This window comes from Manduca sexta, chromosome 23, assembly GCF_014839805.1.
Source record: "Manduca sexta isolate Smith_Timp_Sample1 chromosome 23, JHU_Msex_v1.0, whole genome shotgun sequence".
Lineage (NCBI taxonomy): Eukaryota > Metazoa > Arthropoda > Insecta > Lepidoptera > Sphingidae > Manduca > Manduca sexta.
Genome location: NC_051137.1, coordinates 5,138,788 through 5,153,902, shown reverse-complemented (window position 1 = coordinate 5,153,902; position 15,115 = coordinate 5,138,788). Strand labels below are relative to the sequence as shown.

The following is a 15,115-nucleotide window of genomic DNA, read 5'->3' as shown; positions in this document are numbered from 1 at the left end:
GTGGACTTAGCGACCTATTGTCAAACTTAACGAGTGTAAAGAAGCTAAGTCAACTCGCTTTGTAGCATTTGAAATCTTTATTAGAAAAGTCAATTCAGCATCAATGGCTTCAATTCAATTCCCCCGTGATGGTAATAAAATTGAGTCAGAAAGGGAGATCTCGTGAATCATTTCATGGTCGCCCACTATAAACAAGCTATTAAAAATATGAATAGGTAAATATTTATTTACTGTATGCGTAGAACGGCCGCAGCATCACTTAATATTAAAACGCTCAGTAACCGCACTAACGTCCAATAGAGTTTTAGATTTATTTTATTTAAAAAAAAAACTTATTTTATTTATTTACCAATCCTGCGGCAAAGTATTAAAATTTTGTTTAATACTCATAGCCACTATATCCGCACTTAAGGATACAACGAGATCATTAAGTCATGCTATAACTTCATTCTATGTAATTATTTTTTTCTTATAAAGAAACTCGCGACACACACAGCTGTTTTACGTGTAACAACGTCATTTATTTAATATGTTAATGCAATCAACGTATTTACGTACGTAAAGCTTTGTTATGTTTTTAATTCGGCCATTTTTATTTTTATTTGGCGGACGTACCGTCACGACCCGTCGCCAAGTAATTTCGTTTCATGAATCCGCGATACTCTTTGTAAATATCTGTACTGTAATTGACTTTTATAAGCAATAATTTAAGATTTAAAATAAGTTGTTTACTTCCGTAGATGTTTTGAATGGATTATAAAAATAAGATAGAATACTAGGGTATTATAGGATAAATAATGATAAGCTGTTTATTAATATCAAACGAAATGCTCGAGGTATTGTTTACCTCTTAATATATTTAAAAAAATACTATTTACGTCACAATAAGCAACTGCGACTGAATTGAATTCGACGGAATAAAAAACAATTAATCTGGTCCTAATATGAGCCAGTTACGGCAAACATAAAAATAATCAGATTGAAAGTTAATTGGTCAATATCAGACCGTGGCTTATGTTATACGTGTTTTAATTTCGTATAAACCACCATGAAGAGCCGACTAAAATGTTTTCAGCTTTTTATATTTTCTTTTCGATTACGTTGCAAAAGGTCACGACTATGTGCTGAACATTACAAAAACAGGGACAGAAGACATTGAAGGAAAAATTGTGGGCGGTGAGCCGGTGTCACTAGAAAGTTTTCCTTTTCAAGTTCAAATATTTAATTATGGCTCTATGTGTTCTGGCAGCATTATAAATAGCTGGACGGTGCTCACGGCTGCACATTGTTTCGATGTTAATAAAAATATTCATGAAATGCGGGTACAAGCTGGTGAGCCTATTTTTAACAAATAATTACCGACGTAAATTTTATTAGTGAGTCATTTCATATAAAAAAATACATGTCCTTCAGTCGCAAATTTAATAATACTATATATTACATTGTTGTATTAACAATAAACTAAACAGTCTAAGCGTAAAATCTCAACAGTCAAATCAAAGCGTTGCCAGCCTTAGAAATGATAAAGAGGTGCCTTGAGGCTAGTAGAGATATATTTCTGTAGAAAGAATTACGGAACAACGAAGGACAACATTCTTGAGACGGTCCAAATATAGAAAATCACGAACTATGCCTTTGAAAATACATTAATTCTATGTTCTCGGTTATCGTGGCATTAGTTAAGCTGTGACGGTTTTCTGCTTATATATTTTAAAATTGTGTTGTACTTTGCTAACGTTAACCAATTTATGTTGGACTGCCGCTTTAGAATACAAGTAATCTGCTGTTAAAAAAACGACCAGCTAAACCAATATTCGCGTCGAGGTTAACACAAAATAGAACAGACAACAAAGTCGAAATGAAATTCCCGATGACGATTGGTGTCGAGAGAGTGGGCATTTCTCTTTTTTTTTATTTAGCGTAGCATTTGAGGTATATTCTCAGATTCTATGATATGCAATGGTTAATTAATTTATTTATTTATATTTATATCGCTTATCACAAGAATACTATTAAATATTATATACAAAATGTGTTCCAGTAATTTAAAAACAAAAGATAGTAGATATAAAATTAGAATATAATATTTATTTCAGAGAAGCCTCGTTCGTTTACATTTACGCAACATTTTCCCTTGAGCGCTTGTTCAATCAAAAAAGTTTCCTCTTTTTAATACAAAGTGTACAGCGCTCGTGGAATTGCTTTTTATAATCAAAGCTGTGTGTAATGGCTTGTAGAACTAACTGTCATTGAATTTGATGGGTTTTTGTATCAATAATTAGAAAATCCTTATTTGGGCAAACGAGTAAAATGCCTCTAAAGTACCCGATACAGGACATAAAATTATAAATATTTGACGTCTCAACTCATAAATTGCAATATCTTACGCAACAGTATTATCTCCATATATATTATGATTTGATTTATTAGCAGTTCATATTTCCACTTCCAACATATTAAATATCTCTCCGTCGTGACGTAAATTGGTTACTGGAGCTAACAACCTGCAGATTTGCACAGCTTTCGTCAGAGACGTCTAAGCAAGGTTTCATACACCAAAATAAAATTTATTTCGTAGACTTAAAATTCCAAAAATGGGTTTTATTATGTACAAAATATGACTAGCGAGAGACATTCCGTTATGGGGTGATTTATGCCAACCTATAATCTGATTGTTAATGAGTACACTTTTGCCATCATGAGACACGCTTGCTCCTATCCCTATTTCTTAAATAAAAAGTAATTATAAATTAAAATATGTAAAATACATATTTTTATGTAGTTATATACACGTCGATGTATATAACTACATAAAAAAAAATTATACTCAAATTATAAATGTGCATGTTTATAAAAATGTTTGGATGTTTGTTAGAAGTAAACGTGTAAACACCTAAACGGATTTGGAGATACGGAAAGACCATGCCTTTGATTAACACATACGCTACTTTTTATCCCGATAATTTTCTGTCCTGAAAAATATTTGAATTTTTAATATGATAATTAAGTAGATGGCGCTAGGGTCGTAGAGATAGCTCTGTGGATCGCGACATTCATTTAGGGATTTACATAGTAAGATAGGCTTTCAAAGCGGGCGTAATTGAGAGCAACACCCAGTTTATAATATTTTTATAATAAAATTGTAAGAACGTTTCAGTTACACCTAAAGATTACACACAAATAGAGCGAAGTAACAATTTATTTCGCGGTTTGCATAGTTATATTAAAATTTCAGTCCACGTACTGCGGCGGCGGTGCGACGTATAACGTAAGCCTTGTGTTAATCACCTAAGGATTTACGAAACTAGTTATCACTCTGTTTATTTTCCTGAAAATGTTTCTCTGAGGCAACTGTCACCTTATATTTACTAATTCCAGGGTCAAGATATGTATACGATTTCAATGCTAAAATCTACGATGTTAAAACGTTTGTGGTACATAGAAAGTACAATAATACTGCTCAGTTTGCCAATGACATAGCGTTATTATTCGTCGATGGGCCAATACAGTTGGGGAATCTGGCGAAGAAAGCGATCTTGGTGAATAACGACGCATGGATGTCGCCTAAAGAGAAGAACTTCAAAGTTACTGGTTGGGGTTGGACTCAGGTAATGGGGCATCTATTAACATAACAAAAGTATAATATAACAAAAGTATTCATAACTAATCAATATTGTTAGGAACTGAAGCGATTTTAATTAAAATAAAAAGAATTGTTATCGACTACAGAAATACTTTCACAAAGATTTCAATCAACCGATCGGTAGAACTGTCAGTAACCAATTACCGCGGTCTACCTTTTGTTTTAACTAAACGCGTTTTTATAGAAACAATCGTCACAACAATTATTTATCCTAACAAAATTATATTCCAAGATTGCTGTGTACGTATTCAAAAAAGTAATTCAATTTTTTTTTGTGACAAGAAGAAATCCTTTTTTCCTTTCATCTGACTTATTGTTAATAATTATTCACGATCTTAAATAAATCTTTTCAAAGTTAATACTTCCGACTTTTCATCGTACAAAGCTTTATGGCTGCGAGTATACGCTCCAAGGTTGTTATTTATTTTTAGCAATATTAATATCCGTCTTATCTCCGACTCATACGTTTTTATTATACTTATCTGTTCTATTTTAGTACGGAGGGCCGATATCAGATCTAGGTCTAATGATGACGCACTTGAAGTTCGTACCTTCGAAGGAGTGCAGCCGACTTCACAACCTGAAGATAGGGAAGGATATGTTCTGTCTATATGGCGATGGTAAACGGGATACTTGCAAAGGCGACTCGGGAGGAGGAGTCCTCTGGAAAGGGTGAGGAGGCAATGATAATATATTCAGTATGAAGTGTATGCTCAGGAGCTTGTAATTAAAATCGTAAAGAATTTGTTATGTTAGAGACTGGTAAAAAGAGGCACCGATATTAATGTCAATGGTCAAAGTGAAAATAGCGGACCCAAAAAGCGAATGAATTTTTATTTAATTTTATATTTACACTACTTCTTGCATGCGGTTAAGCTCGCGTGAAAATGCTTTTCTTGGATAAATATTTTCCCGGGATAAAAAGCAGCCTATAATATTCAGGAGTAATGTAGCTTCCTATTAGAGAAAAAAATCAAATTTGTTTTATTAGTTCCTGAGATAAGCGCGTACTAACAAACAAACTCTTTATCATATTAATATATATTCTGTATTACGCGTATAATCAGTACATATGTATTACAAGGTTGCCAGCTTTTGTATGATGTTTTGCACATTCACCATGAATGAAAAGCGAATTAAACATTCATCGGCTTTCTGTCTGCATAGTAACGTATTATGCAAATAAAATACAGGGATTATTTACAAATTGATTATCTGTAAATTAATATTTTTGCAAAAATAGGAATTAAGGCAGCCGGTTGTAAAACAGCAAAAACCTCTTTGAACACGCGTGAGAAATTGTTTTGCGCCAACCAAACATTTCAATGGGGTAGGGGCAGGTGGAAATAGATTCGTGGGGTCGGTTGCATAGGCTAACCAGGATTTTGTTGTCAAAGGAACTCAAAGATCTCCTTAATGCGCTGAAGAAGGCTTCCAGGATTTGTATTACATACTAATATGTCAATTTAGGAGACCTATAAGTTATACATACATGGATACATGCTGCACCCAGTCTCTAACCTTATAATATACAATTAATCCTAATATAAGATTAGAGACTGAGTCCAACTGTTGCCTAATATTTTTTATCAACCTGGGCTAAACACTGGGTGGTGGTAGGTTACCACCAGTGCCCCCAACATAGCCGTTTAATCGCCCCTGAGGCTATACCTACAGTTATTGTAATTACACTTTCGCCATGCAAACAAAAATAAAGTGCAAACAGTTTAACAGGAATCAAAATGAGAGTTGTTAGTAATTTCCAACAGTTGTCGAGTGATTGTGATGTGTACCATTCGAAAGGAAATTGAATGCTTGCTCTTTAGATTGGCGTTTCTGTGTTTAGGCCAACAGTTTTGCAAATGAATTGTTTGCACTAAACTATTTTATCCAATGTTAAAATCAGTTATCATCCAGTGATTTATAAATTAATGCATTCAAGATATGCATTGGGGTTTAGTAATTAGGCTTGGATTAACTGCAATCAAATTGATAATTATAAAGGATTAAGACTGCAATAAGACATAAGCGTTTTTATCACGTGACACGATAAACGGCATACTATTTTACATTATAAAAGATCTATGGTGACAGAAAGTTATGATTTATGCGGAAAATATACCGATTTATAGGCAAGGCACGTGATTGTGAACTCGTGGACAGCTGCGGAAGGGTGAAAGGAATATGGGTCAGCGTGACAAGCTGTCACGTGTTGTTGGTACAATCCGATTACACCACGCAGTGATATAAAACGGATCTTTACTTATGACTGGGAATTTTCAACTCCATTTATTTAGCTATTTGTTTTTTTTTATTTTTTATTATTGCCTTCGCCAGACAGACGAGTTAACGGCCCACCTGATGGTAAGTGGTAACCGTCGGCCATGGACGTCAGTAATGCCATAGGAAACTCCGTGGAAGTTAGATCATTCCAGAGTGAACACGGACGTGGTAAAAAAATATCTCTGGAAACGTATAATGCAGACGGAGGGCGTTTCCAGGTGGAATCGATGAACTTCTCTCCAAGATCGGGTAGTCTGGTAGTAAAACGGAGATGACGGTGTCATCTCAAATAGTTTCTTAGAACACTCCCCGTGGGAGATCCGATAGAGTACGCAAAGAGGCCCAATGTCTCTTCACATGCTCAACGGTTCCAAACCGCCCGTGACCTTGGAAATCGTTTACAATTTGAACGGCACGTCTTTGTAAGGAGTCAAGTGGAAGTAAATGGTACGTGGGTAGCGTAGCCCAAAGGTGCAAGTAGTACTCCATGACAGGACGGATATGTTCTTTGTAAAGCAATCATCTTTTGTTAAGACCACCTAGCTTCGTTGATTCGCCTAATTTAGCCTTACTATGTATTATTGTTGGATATTCCTTATTAAAGTTCCAGGGATGATGGTTGAAGAACATACTAATCAGTGCAATTACAGACTCAATATTGTATGGTAATGTCTTATGGTGACGAGCAGAGTGCAATGCCTTTGCCATGCAATGCATTATAATTCAAAGTTATGTTGGTTTTGCGGCTGTTAATGGGCAATCATGTTGCCTACCTGGCGTGCAGGTTGTCCGTTCGTCATTTATTAGTATAAAATCGAGAGTAAGTCAAGTAGTTTATACTATAATATTCCTTTTTGTTTCAGGTTAATAGTAGGTATAACGTCGCATGGTGACGGATGCGCAAAAAAAGCACAAAGCCAAGCGTGTACGCCAATGTTTGGTACTTCAGGAAGTGGATAGAGCACAACTTGTACAGATTCTTCGACATTATGTGTAGGCGACAAAGATTAAAATTGGGTGACTAATAAAAAAGTAAAACAACAGAACTCTTAATTCTTTTAATAGCGATCACGCGACGTCCTGCTGATGGTGAATGTCTTGAATCTCTTTCTCGTCTTTGTCGTGTTTCGGAATGCAATATTTCTTCAGCAAACGCGAACTGTTCAGTAATATCCATCTGGCAACAGAGCTAAAATTAAAGTTCTAATTCGAAAATATCGGTCGCGGAAGACATTTTGTTTTTTTTTTTATTAGTTCGTGTAGAATTTGGTATATTTTATATGTTTACTTATGTAAGTGTGAAAGTTTTCACAGATGTAGAAACCACACAAACTAAGTTCTAAGGCTTTGTGAAAATTAGTTATTATTGTGGTTATAAGTTGTATTTGATTACTCGATTTACAAGCTTGTAGGTCGTTAATTTCAAGTTTGTTACTTTCGAAAGAATTATCTGTTAATTATATTTCTAAATTGCTATTCGTAAACTACTTGAGTTGACATTGACGTAGTTAATCCAATTATAATACTAAATAGTTAGAGATGTGTAAGTACAATCGCCCTCTATGTTGTAGGGCTCTTTTTTCCGTACTCAGTAGTAGGTCGGGCCATTGCACAATGGCCCTTATAACTAATAATTAATTAAATACCTACATAATATTTTCATTACAATAGAATTTTGTTCAGTTAGACTGCTGTTATCCTACATACAATTAAAAAAACTGATGAAATGTATAGATACTAGTATATCTACATATTCAGTGACAAGCAGGTAATAAATTTATCTTGCCTGTCTTCCGTAAGACGAGATAAATGGCTCAAGTCCTGTTTAAATTAGCTACTGATCAGCGCAGTATGATTTACAAAATTTCGAAGACTTTTCGTCGAAACGTAACCATATGTATTTAGTGTATTATAAAAATAAGTTAGTATTTTATTTTTTAGACATTCGTTCCTCATAAGAGGCCATTATCACCAGTATCATCTTGTCATCCGTCTATTAAGATCCTTTTTCTCAGTATTTCGTTTTATTAAAATTGTTTTTAACTTCTTATAGATTTAGCTAGAATAAAATACTTAGCATTATTTTTCATTTTAAAGAGCATGAAAAATCCATTCACTAGTTGCTCGTTTTCCCGCCGTATAAAAACCTGTAGGTACTTACAGAAAAGTTATAGCCATGTTGCGAGCAGTCTATAAAAATGCATCAGTTTCACAAGTCCCCGAGGTGGACAGCAGCGCGGAAGGTAGGCCGCATGCTGCTTAGCATTGCAATGCTTAATTATTTTTATTTGGCCTACTTTATTATATATACCTACATATGTTACAATTGTTAAATAAATTAAAAAATGATACTTTGCGACTTGCTGATATCTAGCGCTTATTATGAAAAATAATTTTTACCTATGAAAGTACGACACATTCGTGAGGACAGCTACATGAGGTTCCTTAATATTAGTAGCTCCAAATGAAACTAGACCAACAAGCAATTCATTTAAAACCGCCGGTCCTCCGTTGTCACCCAATCGTCGCTCCTAATAACAAAGAAATCTTTATAACAAGATAATCACCCTTTTTGGAAACATAAATTTATAATTTCTTGTCTTGTCATTTACGATCTTTGTATTCAGGTTCAAGGAAATACGTAGGTGTTTGGCGGGATGACCAAATTAATATCATATTTATTACTCACCGGCTGATATTTGACACAAAAGTTTGAAGATGTTAACAAATGTTTGTAGTGTTTTTGGCAGTGACTTTTATTGAGGACAACCATTTCGGAGCGCAGAAGTACGTTTGCGAATTTTCCCGGCATTTTCTAAAAATAAGAATTTATCAAAAATAAAAATAATAAAATAGCGCCATCTAGTAGTAAATTTATAAACCAGAACCAGGGTCTTCTAAACTAATCTTATATACTTATATCTTTTAGGATTTTGTTTGACACACTGTAACTAGATGGCGTTATAATACGATAAGTTTTATTTATTTTTAGAGTATTATAGAATAATTATTAAAAATTAATTAAGCTGAAATAATACTACATACCGGACCACCCCATCCAGTAACTTGAAGAGTGGTGCCAATTCGCAGCGCTACCTCGGACTCTACAATGATTACTTTCTTGGCTGTTGGCAGCAAATTCACGTCGTGCTGTAGAGTATAAAATAATGTGATTTATTAATATTTAATATAAATGATTTTTACATAATAGAGTCTAGCGCAATATAATTGAAGTTTAATTAACAGGCTTCTTCTTGGATCAGAAAAAGACTTTATTCAATTTTAATGGTCATAAAAATATTTAATATTTTGAAGCCTTTTAATATAAAGGTAGAGACGAATTTGCGGGAACTACTTATCTCTAATAAAGCAGCCCGTTTATATAAAAAGAAATGTTATGTTTCAAGGCAGAAGCGAGGTTGCACTGTTATTGACGAGTACTGCACTTTTATAAAGTGTCGTTTAATATTTAGCTAATCTGCACCCCACTCCTTTATCCTTGAACCTTGTCTCACCTTTAAACATAATACTGCAATATCATTGTCCATGCTGCTCAAGTGTTTGAAATATTCGTGAATTTTCACCTCTACAACTGGGATGATTTGGCTAAAAATGAAATAATTTACATTTCAAAGTATTTCTATATTTTGGTTGTTAATATGTATTAATTACTTGTGTCAATGTAACTTAACAACACAAGTTAACTTATTACATAAGAAAACAAATTTAGTAATAAATAATATAGTTCAATTGTAATATGTTCATTCAAGTCATGAGATAGAAATTGATTAATTAATGATACAAAAATCCTAAAATATAAATTGATTGACACATGCAGATTATTCTTGTCCTTTGCCTTTATTATTGACGTGTTTTTGGGGATGTCAATATCCGGAGTGGTTATATTGGGCAAGATAATATTTTTTATGAAGAATTCACGCAATTTTTATATTAATACTATCCAGTAAGTATAAAGCTATATTCATATGGAACGTCAACATACATTAAGGAAAGAATGATAATAAATTATTACTTATGATATTGTGAAAAATATTTATTATTGTGATTGTGAAGAACAAAGTTCATAATATACAAAACATACATAGTGATTTTAATAAAATGTATTGTCCATTACCTCATTGGTTTAGTAGTGGCGTAATTGAGCTGAACCGTGAGGTTATGGATTCGATTTCCTGATCGGGTAACGTTAGGTGTAAGTGACTCTATTTAAAACCATTTTTCCTGTCATATAATGGGGTATTTATTATCTAATAAATGTGGATGCTCTTATTACGTCTTTGCTTACCCCTTCGGAGATAAAGGCATATGTTTGTGAGTTAAATGTATTTGTTCTATATATAATAAATAAACTATAAGGTGATAAAAAAGTAAACGCTTGACCTAAATTGCCTAGGTATCCCTGAGAGGCTTAATTTGGCCCTGGGTTGCGGTAGTTTCACGTAAAAAGCTAACACGAAAGTTTGGCGTTGCAAAGACCTAGCTCCGAAACACGAAAGTTAGATGTTCCAAGAACTTGACTTTTAGCAAAATATATTAGCTAAAGTGTTGTCGGTTTAATTCGCAAGTCGGATAAAAATTATGTGGTAAGCATTTCAGGATGACAAGCGTAATATAGTGCCAGAAGATGTTTTATTGAAATTCAAGTGGCATTGCTGTTGCTTATGAGCACTAGTAGTTTTCCTTATTTGCACGGTAAAGTGAGCTCACTGCGGTACCCACCCGTATCCCACAATGGTATCAGAGCCAATCTTGACCACCGCATTCTTAGGCTCCTTGACGGTCATACAGCTGGCGACGGTGACTACCACCTTACTCCTCACCAACGCCCCCGAACAGTATAAACTGCTGTATACTATTAAAACGTGGTAAGGACTCTCCGCAGACGAGCTTATGTACTTGCGTAATGCGTCGGTAGTTAGTGAGACTTGCAGCGATTCCTGAGGCAGGAATCTGTATGATGTTACCGTAGCTAGCAACGTGTAAAATCTATAAAAAAAAAAATCTTATCCACAATACTCCAGAATTTGTTTCAAATTTACTTCGGAATAGGTGTAACAAACCTTTTTCGTAGTAAAGGAGGCCCGTGCTTAGCAGTAAGCAGTATATATTACTGAGCTGGTATTATGAAGGTCTATAATATTTCTACTATATGTTTAGTACCGGAATTGTATATTCATAACTATCATTCTGGCGTGATTGAACCACTAAAAATATTGGTATCAATTTGTAATAGTTCGCTCTATTGGAATATAGAGAATATTCTGCAAGAATATTTTAATAAAGAGATTTGATTATTTTATTAAAATAGAAGACTCTTCGGAATTTATTGCGGTTTTTTGCATTTCAATTTTCTCCCGACTAGTTTTATTTCGATTTCTAAATCGCGTAAACATTGGAAGAATATTTTATCCAAATCCGTTAAGTTATTAGAATATTCTCGTAGGTTCCCAGCGCTTTAATGCCGTTTGAAGAGCGACTGTGATTAATGGTTAAAATTTTGAATCCCTTTATGCTTTTAAGAGTCAAGGCATTGACCCCATTTGTTGGTAAGTTGTAGCAAAGTTCTAACTATTGTTACGCTAAAACCCCTTGGGTTATAAAAGTTTGTTGAAAATCAAGCGCACAACAATAAATAAATACTTAAATGATATGGAGGAATAAGGAAACTGTTCTTTTTCTGTAAAGTGGTATGGCACTGATTGTTAAGAAATGTTAAGAAATGACAATAGTTATCTTAATTCAAAGGCCGAACCACAAATACAAAGGTACGGCCATTGTTTAATTAGTAAATTACTTTCAACGGTTTTATAAATGCCTATGTTACTTTCTAAGACCTACAATTCCACTTAAGTGTTTTTTGAAGGACATAATATAATATGTGAACTAAATAAGAAAAATATTATTAATTTTAAGTATGGATGGAATTGTATTGTGAATATAATTTGTTACGTTACTGCCAATATCATAGAAGACTTAAAAGGTTTGCAATATACATTCTGTTTATTGTATATTTCATCCACTAAAAACTAGAATTTGAAACAAATGTGGTTAAACTAAACGTTAGTTAATAAGGGGTTGTTTACTCTCTCGACAGTTATTTATTGCCACTAAACCAATCTGGCGAAGAAGAATTGCTTGTTGGTGTGTTATTTTATAATACAAACTTGTACATAGATAGATATATTAGTTAGTGATCGAAATACAAAAGAAGCAGTTACTGTATTTAGAGTACAAGAAATTTTGACGGAAAATAAAAATAATGATTATAAAATTAAAGAATTAAATATAAAACGGAGCAAAAACGAATGCTTATATCAATTCCTGTTACGCACCAGCAATAGCACTCCCATTCGACTAAACACAAGTTACTAATGGATATTTCACATTGGTACGTATTTAAGCGCTAGTTGACAAATATATGAAGTAATAAACGGAATTGCCTTTTGAGAATTGTCGCATAAAATCGTAACTATGAAATCAGAAGAGATGGAAATTCCTTATGTACTCACACAATCATCTCGCTCTGATGGCACGAGAGTTAATTCGGATTCGCCCGCGGCTTCTACATTATTCAGAATATTTTCAAGAGCGTCGCTTGTTAGTGCGCAGACCTCGTCGAAACTCAAGTAATAAACCCGACGAACGATAAACAAAGAGAGAATGGTAACAAACCGATAAAGCAGCCTCGTATTTGTAAGTACAATTCGCAATCATAGTTCGTCGGGCCGTACCGTCGACACCGAGTTATTACCGCTTTCGTAAAAGTATACGAGATTTATGTATGGAAAGAACATTTGGTATCGTGAATATGAATATAGTTCTTACCCAGTTGAGTGTAGAATAGAAATTTCTTTGACAAACTAGTTTATCGCATGTGTAAATGATAGACGCTCCACAACTGTATTGTGTCTCCGTACAGCGTGCATCCTACCAATAGTTCAGTTTCCATAGTTTTATTGCACCACTTTAGAATTCCTATTGCTAACTTTCAAGCGTTGACTGTGCCATATTTGTAATACGAAATGAACATAACAGGGGTCGGGGTGTGTCACAAGCTAAATGAAAACGCGTTGAAACTCCAGCATTAACTGCAGTGGTAACTCGAGACAAAAAGCCGTAGTTTGTGTTGTGGCACAGTTTGTTTTCATGTATTACTGCGTGTAAAAAGGTTGCTTATTTACTTCCGAGTACGCGCCACGGCTTTACTGGTAATTGGGTAAATGTACCGTGCCTCTATCAATTTCGGTTGACAAATGATCCATTCGTTCTCATCAATGAACAAAATGCGTTCGTCTACTTTGAATCTCTGAATTTACTGAATGATGAATGGAAACTTGGTGAATTCCATCCACATTGGTTGATTTACATTGCTGTCACGTATCGAAAAGTCACGGGGATGGATTTGCCAACGTTCGCGTAAAAGCAACGGAAATTCTAAGATTAATTCATAGGCTTCTGTATCGTGGAAGCTTTTGCTAAAGTCAATTTTAACTTGATATTAAATGTTTGTGTAGTCCTTTTTACAAAAATGTTGCGTGTAACCGTAACTTAGTTCAATAAGTTCCTTACATAAATTAAAAACATTGTTTATTGTTTTTCAGCATAACACCCGAAGAATAAAAGATCCTTCTATAAGACGTTATAATTAAAAGTTTTATATAACTGTTAATTTAACTCTTAATTTAATTAACAATAATTTTAATTTCCCTTAAAAGTGTTGTAAAGTTCACTACCTTATGGAGGCAATTAAAGTCATTTGTAATTTTTTTATTCAATTTAAATTGAACTTACCAATCATAGAATAAAAGTTATACAAAAAAAACTGTAAATTAAATAAATAATATTACCTAAAATTTATTGGTATATAAAAAAACTTGCGTAATAAAAATAACATGACACGTTTACCTTTTTTACCTTAATTTAAGCTAGGGTTATCGCTTCACACTCTTTAAAGCACGTTCTAGAAAGTTTTTTTATTTTTTTACGACTATACGCCTGCTTGCAGTTAATACAACCTCTGGGCCTCGGGTATTGCGCATATTCTGTTAAAGAAGTTACACAAATTATTGCGCGACTTGAGAATCGAACTCAAGACTCCTGGTCAACAGTGCACAAACAAAATCACTTGGCCAAGAAGGCGACAAGACAAAGCGCAAGTTCCGAGATACGATTAAAGGATCAAGATTAATTTGTATACCAACTTTAACGCATAAATTAAGGATCCAGGGTAGAATGTGGCCAGAAATCTCTAGTACGTTAATCCGTCTTACAATCCCGGTTGGTAGGGGCGGACCTAAAGCCCCGTAATCTCTATGGGATGATTAAAAACTCTGGCGTAAAGTAGCCAATGTAATTTTATCCAGTAGCCTAAATTAGGTAGAGTTGTGGGCTTAGCACAAGCATTTATAAGAAGATATTTTTATTGTACAAAATTACTGCTAAAGTTAGAAGCAGACGGGCGTAAATACGAACGTACGAAAGTCAGCTAACATATAATGTACATACATTTAGTAGTCTAGACTGTGTAACAGACGCCGAAGAAAATATTTTTGCTAGACTCGAAGCTTATGTCAGATACTCAACTACTATTCCGAATTTTTCGAAAAGAAGAAATCAATAACCATCAAAATTAGCGGAAGCTAGTTTTTATTAGCCACTGTCATCGTATCAAAAATCATTTGGCAGTAAAACCCTCTTTACCGCTAGTTTCATATTCAAATTAATATTAGGAATTCTACGGGCTTATGTTTGTAAAGTTGCAAACTAGATACTACTAAATTAAGTTAATACAATTACAAATGATCGCTACGGCTGCCCGTTTCAAAAATTTATCTAGCCACCCGAGTGCATTTATTTTTAAAATGCAATTTCGAATTTCTTTTTACACTTATAAACATGAGGAAATATACTAACTATATATAATTTAATACTCTTATGGTTTGTAGTTGCTATCTAAGCACAAAGAAGCTTATACTAAGCACAATAGTGGCTCAAGATCTCGGCCACCACGTACTACCCCTTCGGGACAAATAAATTAAGTTGGTGTCTCAAGGCTTAAATGTCTTTGTTTAATCTTATTTTGGCCCAGAATTATACTTATTATCATAAAATCATAAATTATCATAAAAATTTACCATAAAAAATAATGTAATTAAAACTATTTATTGG

At 34.0% G+C, this 15,115-nt stretch overlaps 1 protein-coding gene and 1 pseudogene across 1 annotated transcript; one reads left to right on the top strand and one right to left on the bottom strand.

Moving 5' to 3' along the window:
- The first annotated feature begins 207 nt into the window (after window positions 1-207).
- On the top strand, window positions 208-6,973 carry LOC119190250 (annotated as a pseudogene).
- LOC115452150 (vitellin-degrading protease) lies at window positions 6,970-12,635 on the bottom strand. The gene is made up of 7 exons (XM_030180608.2): window positions 12,457-12,635; window positions 10,667-10,933; window positions 9,442-9,532; window positions 8,972-9,076; window positions 8,616-8,741; window positions 8,327-8,457; window positions 6,970-7,103 (listed from the first exon to the last, which is right to left on the bottom strand). Exons 1-7 carry the CDS (start codon window positions 12,462-12,464, stop codon window positions 6,995-6,997), a joined length of 837 nt encoding a protein of 278 aa, XP_030036468.2. The 5' UTR covers window positions 12,465-12,635; the 3' UTR covers window positions 6,970-6,994.
- Window positions 12,636-15,115: the final 2,480 nt, after the last annotated feature.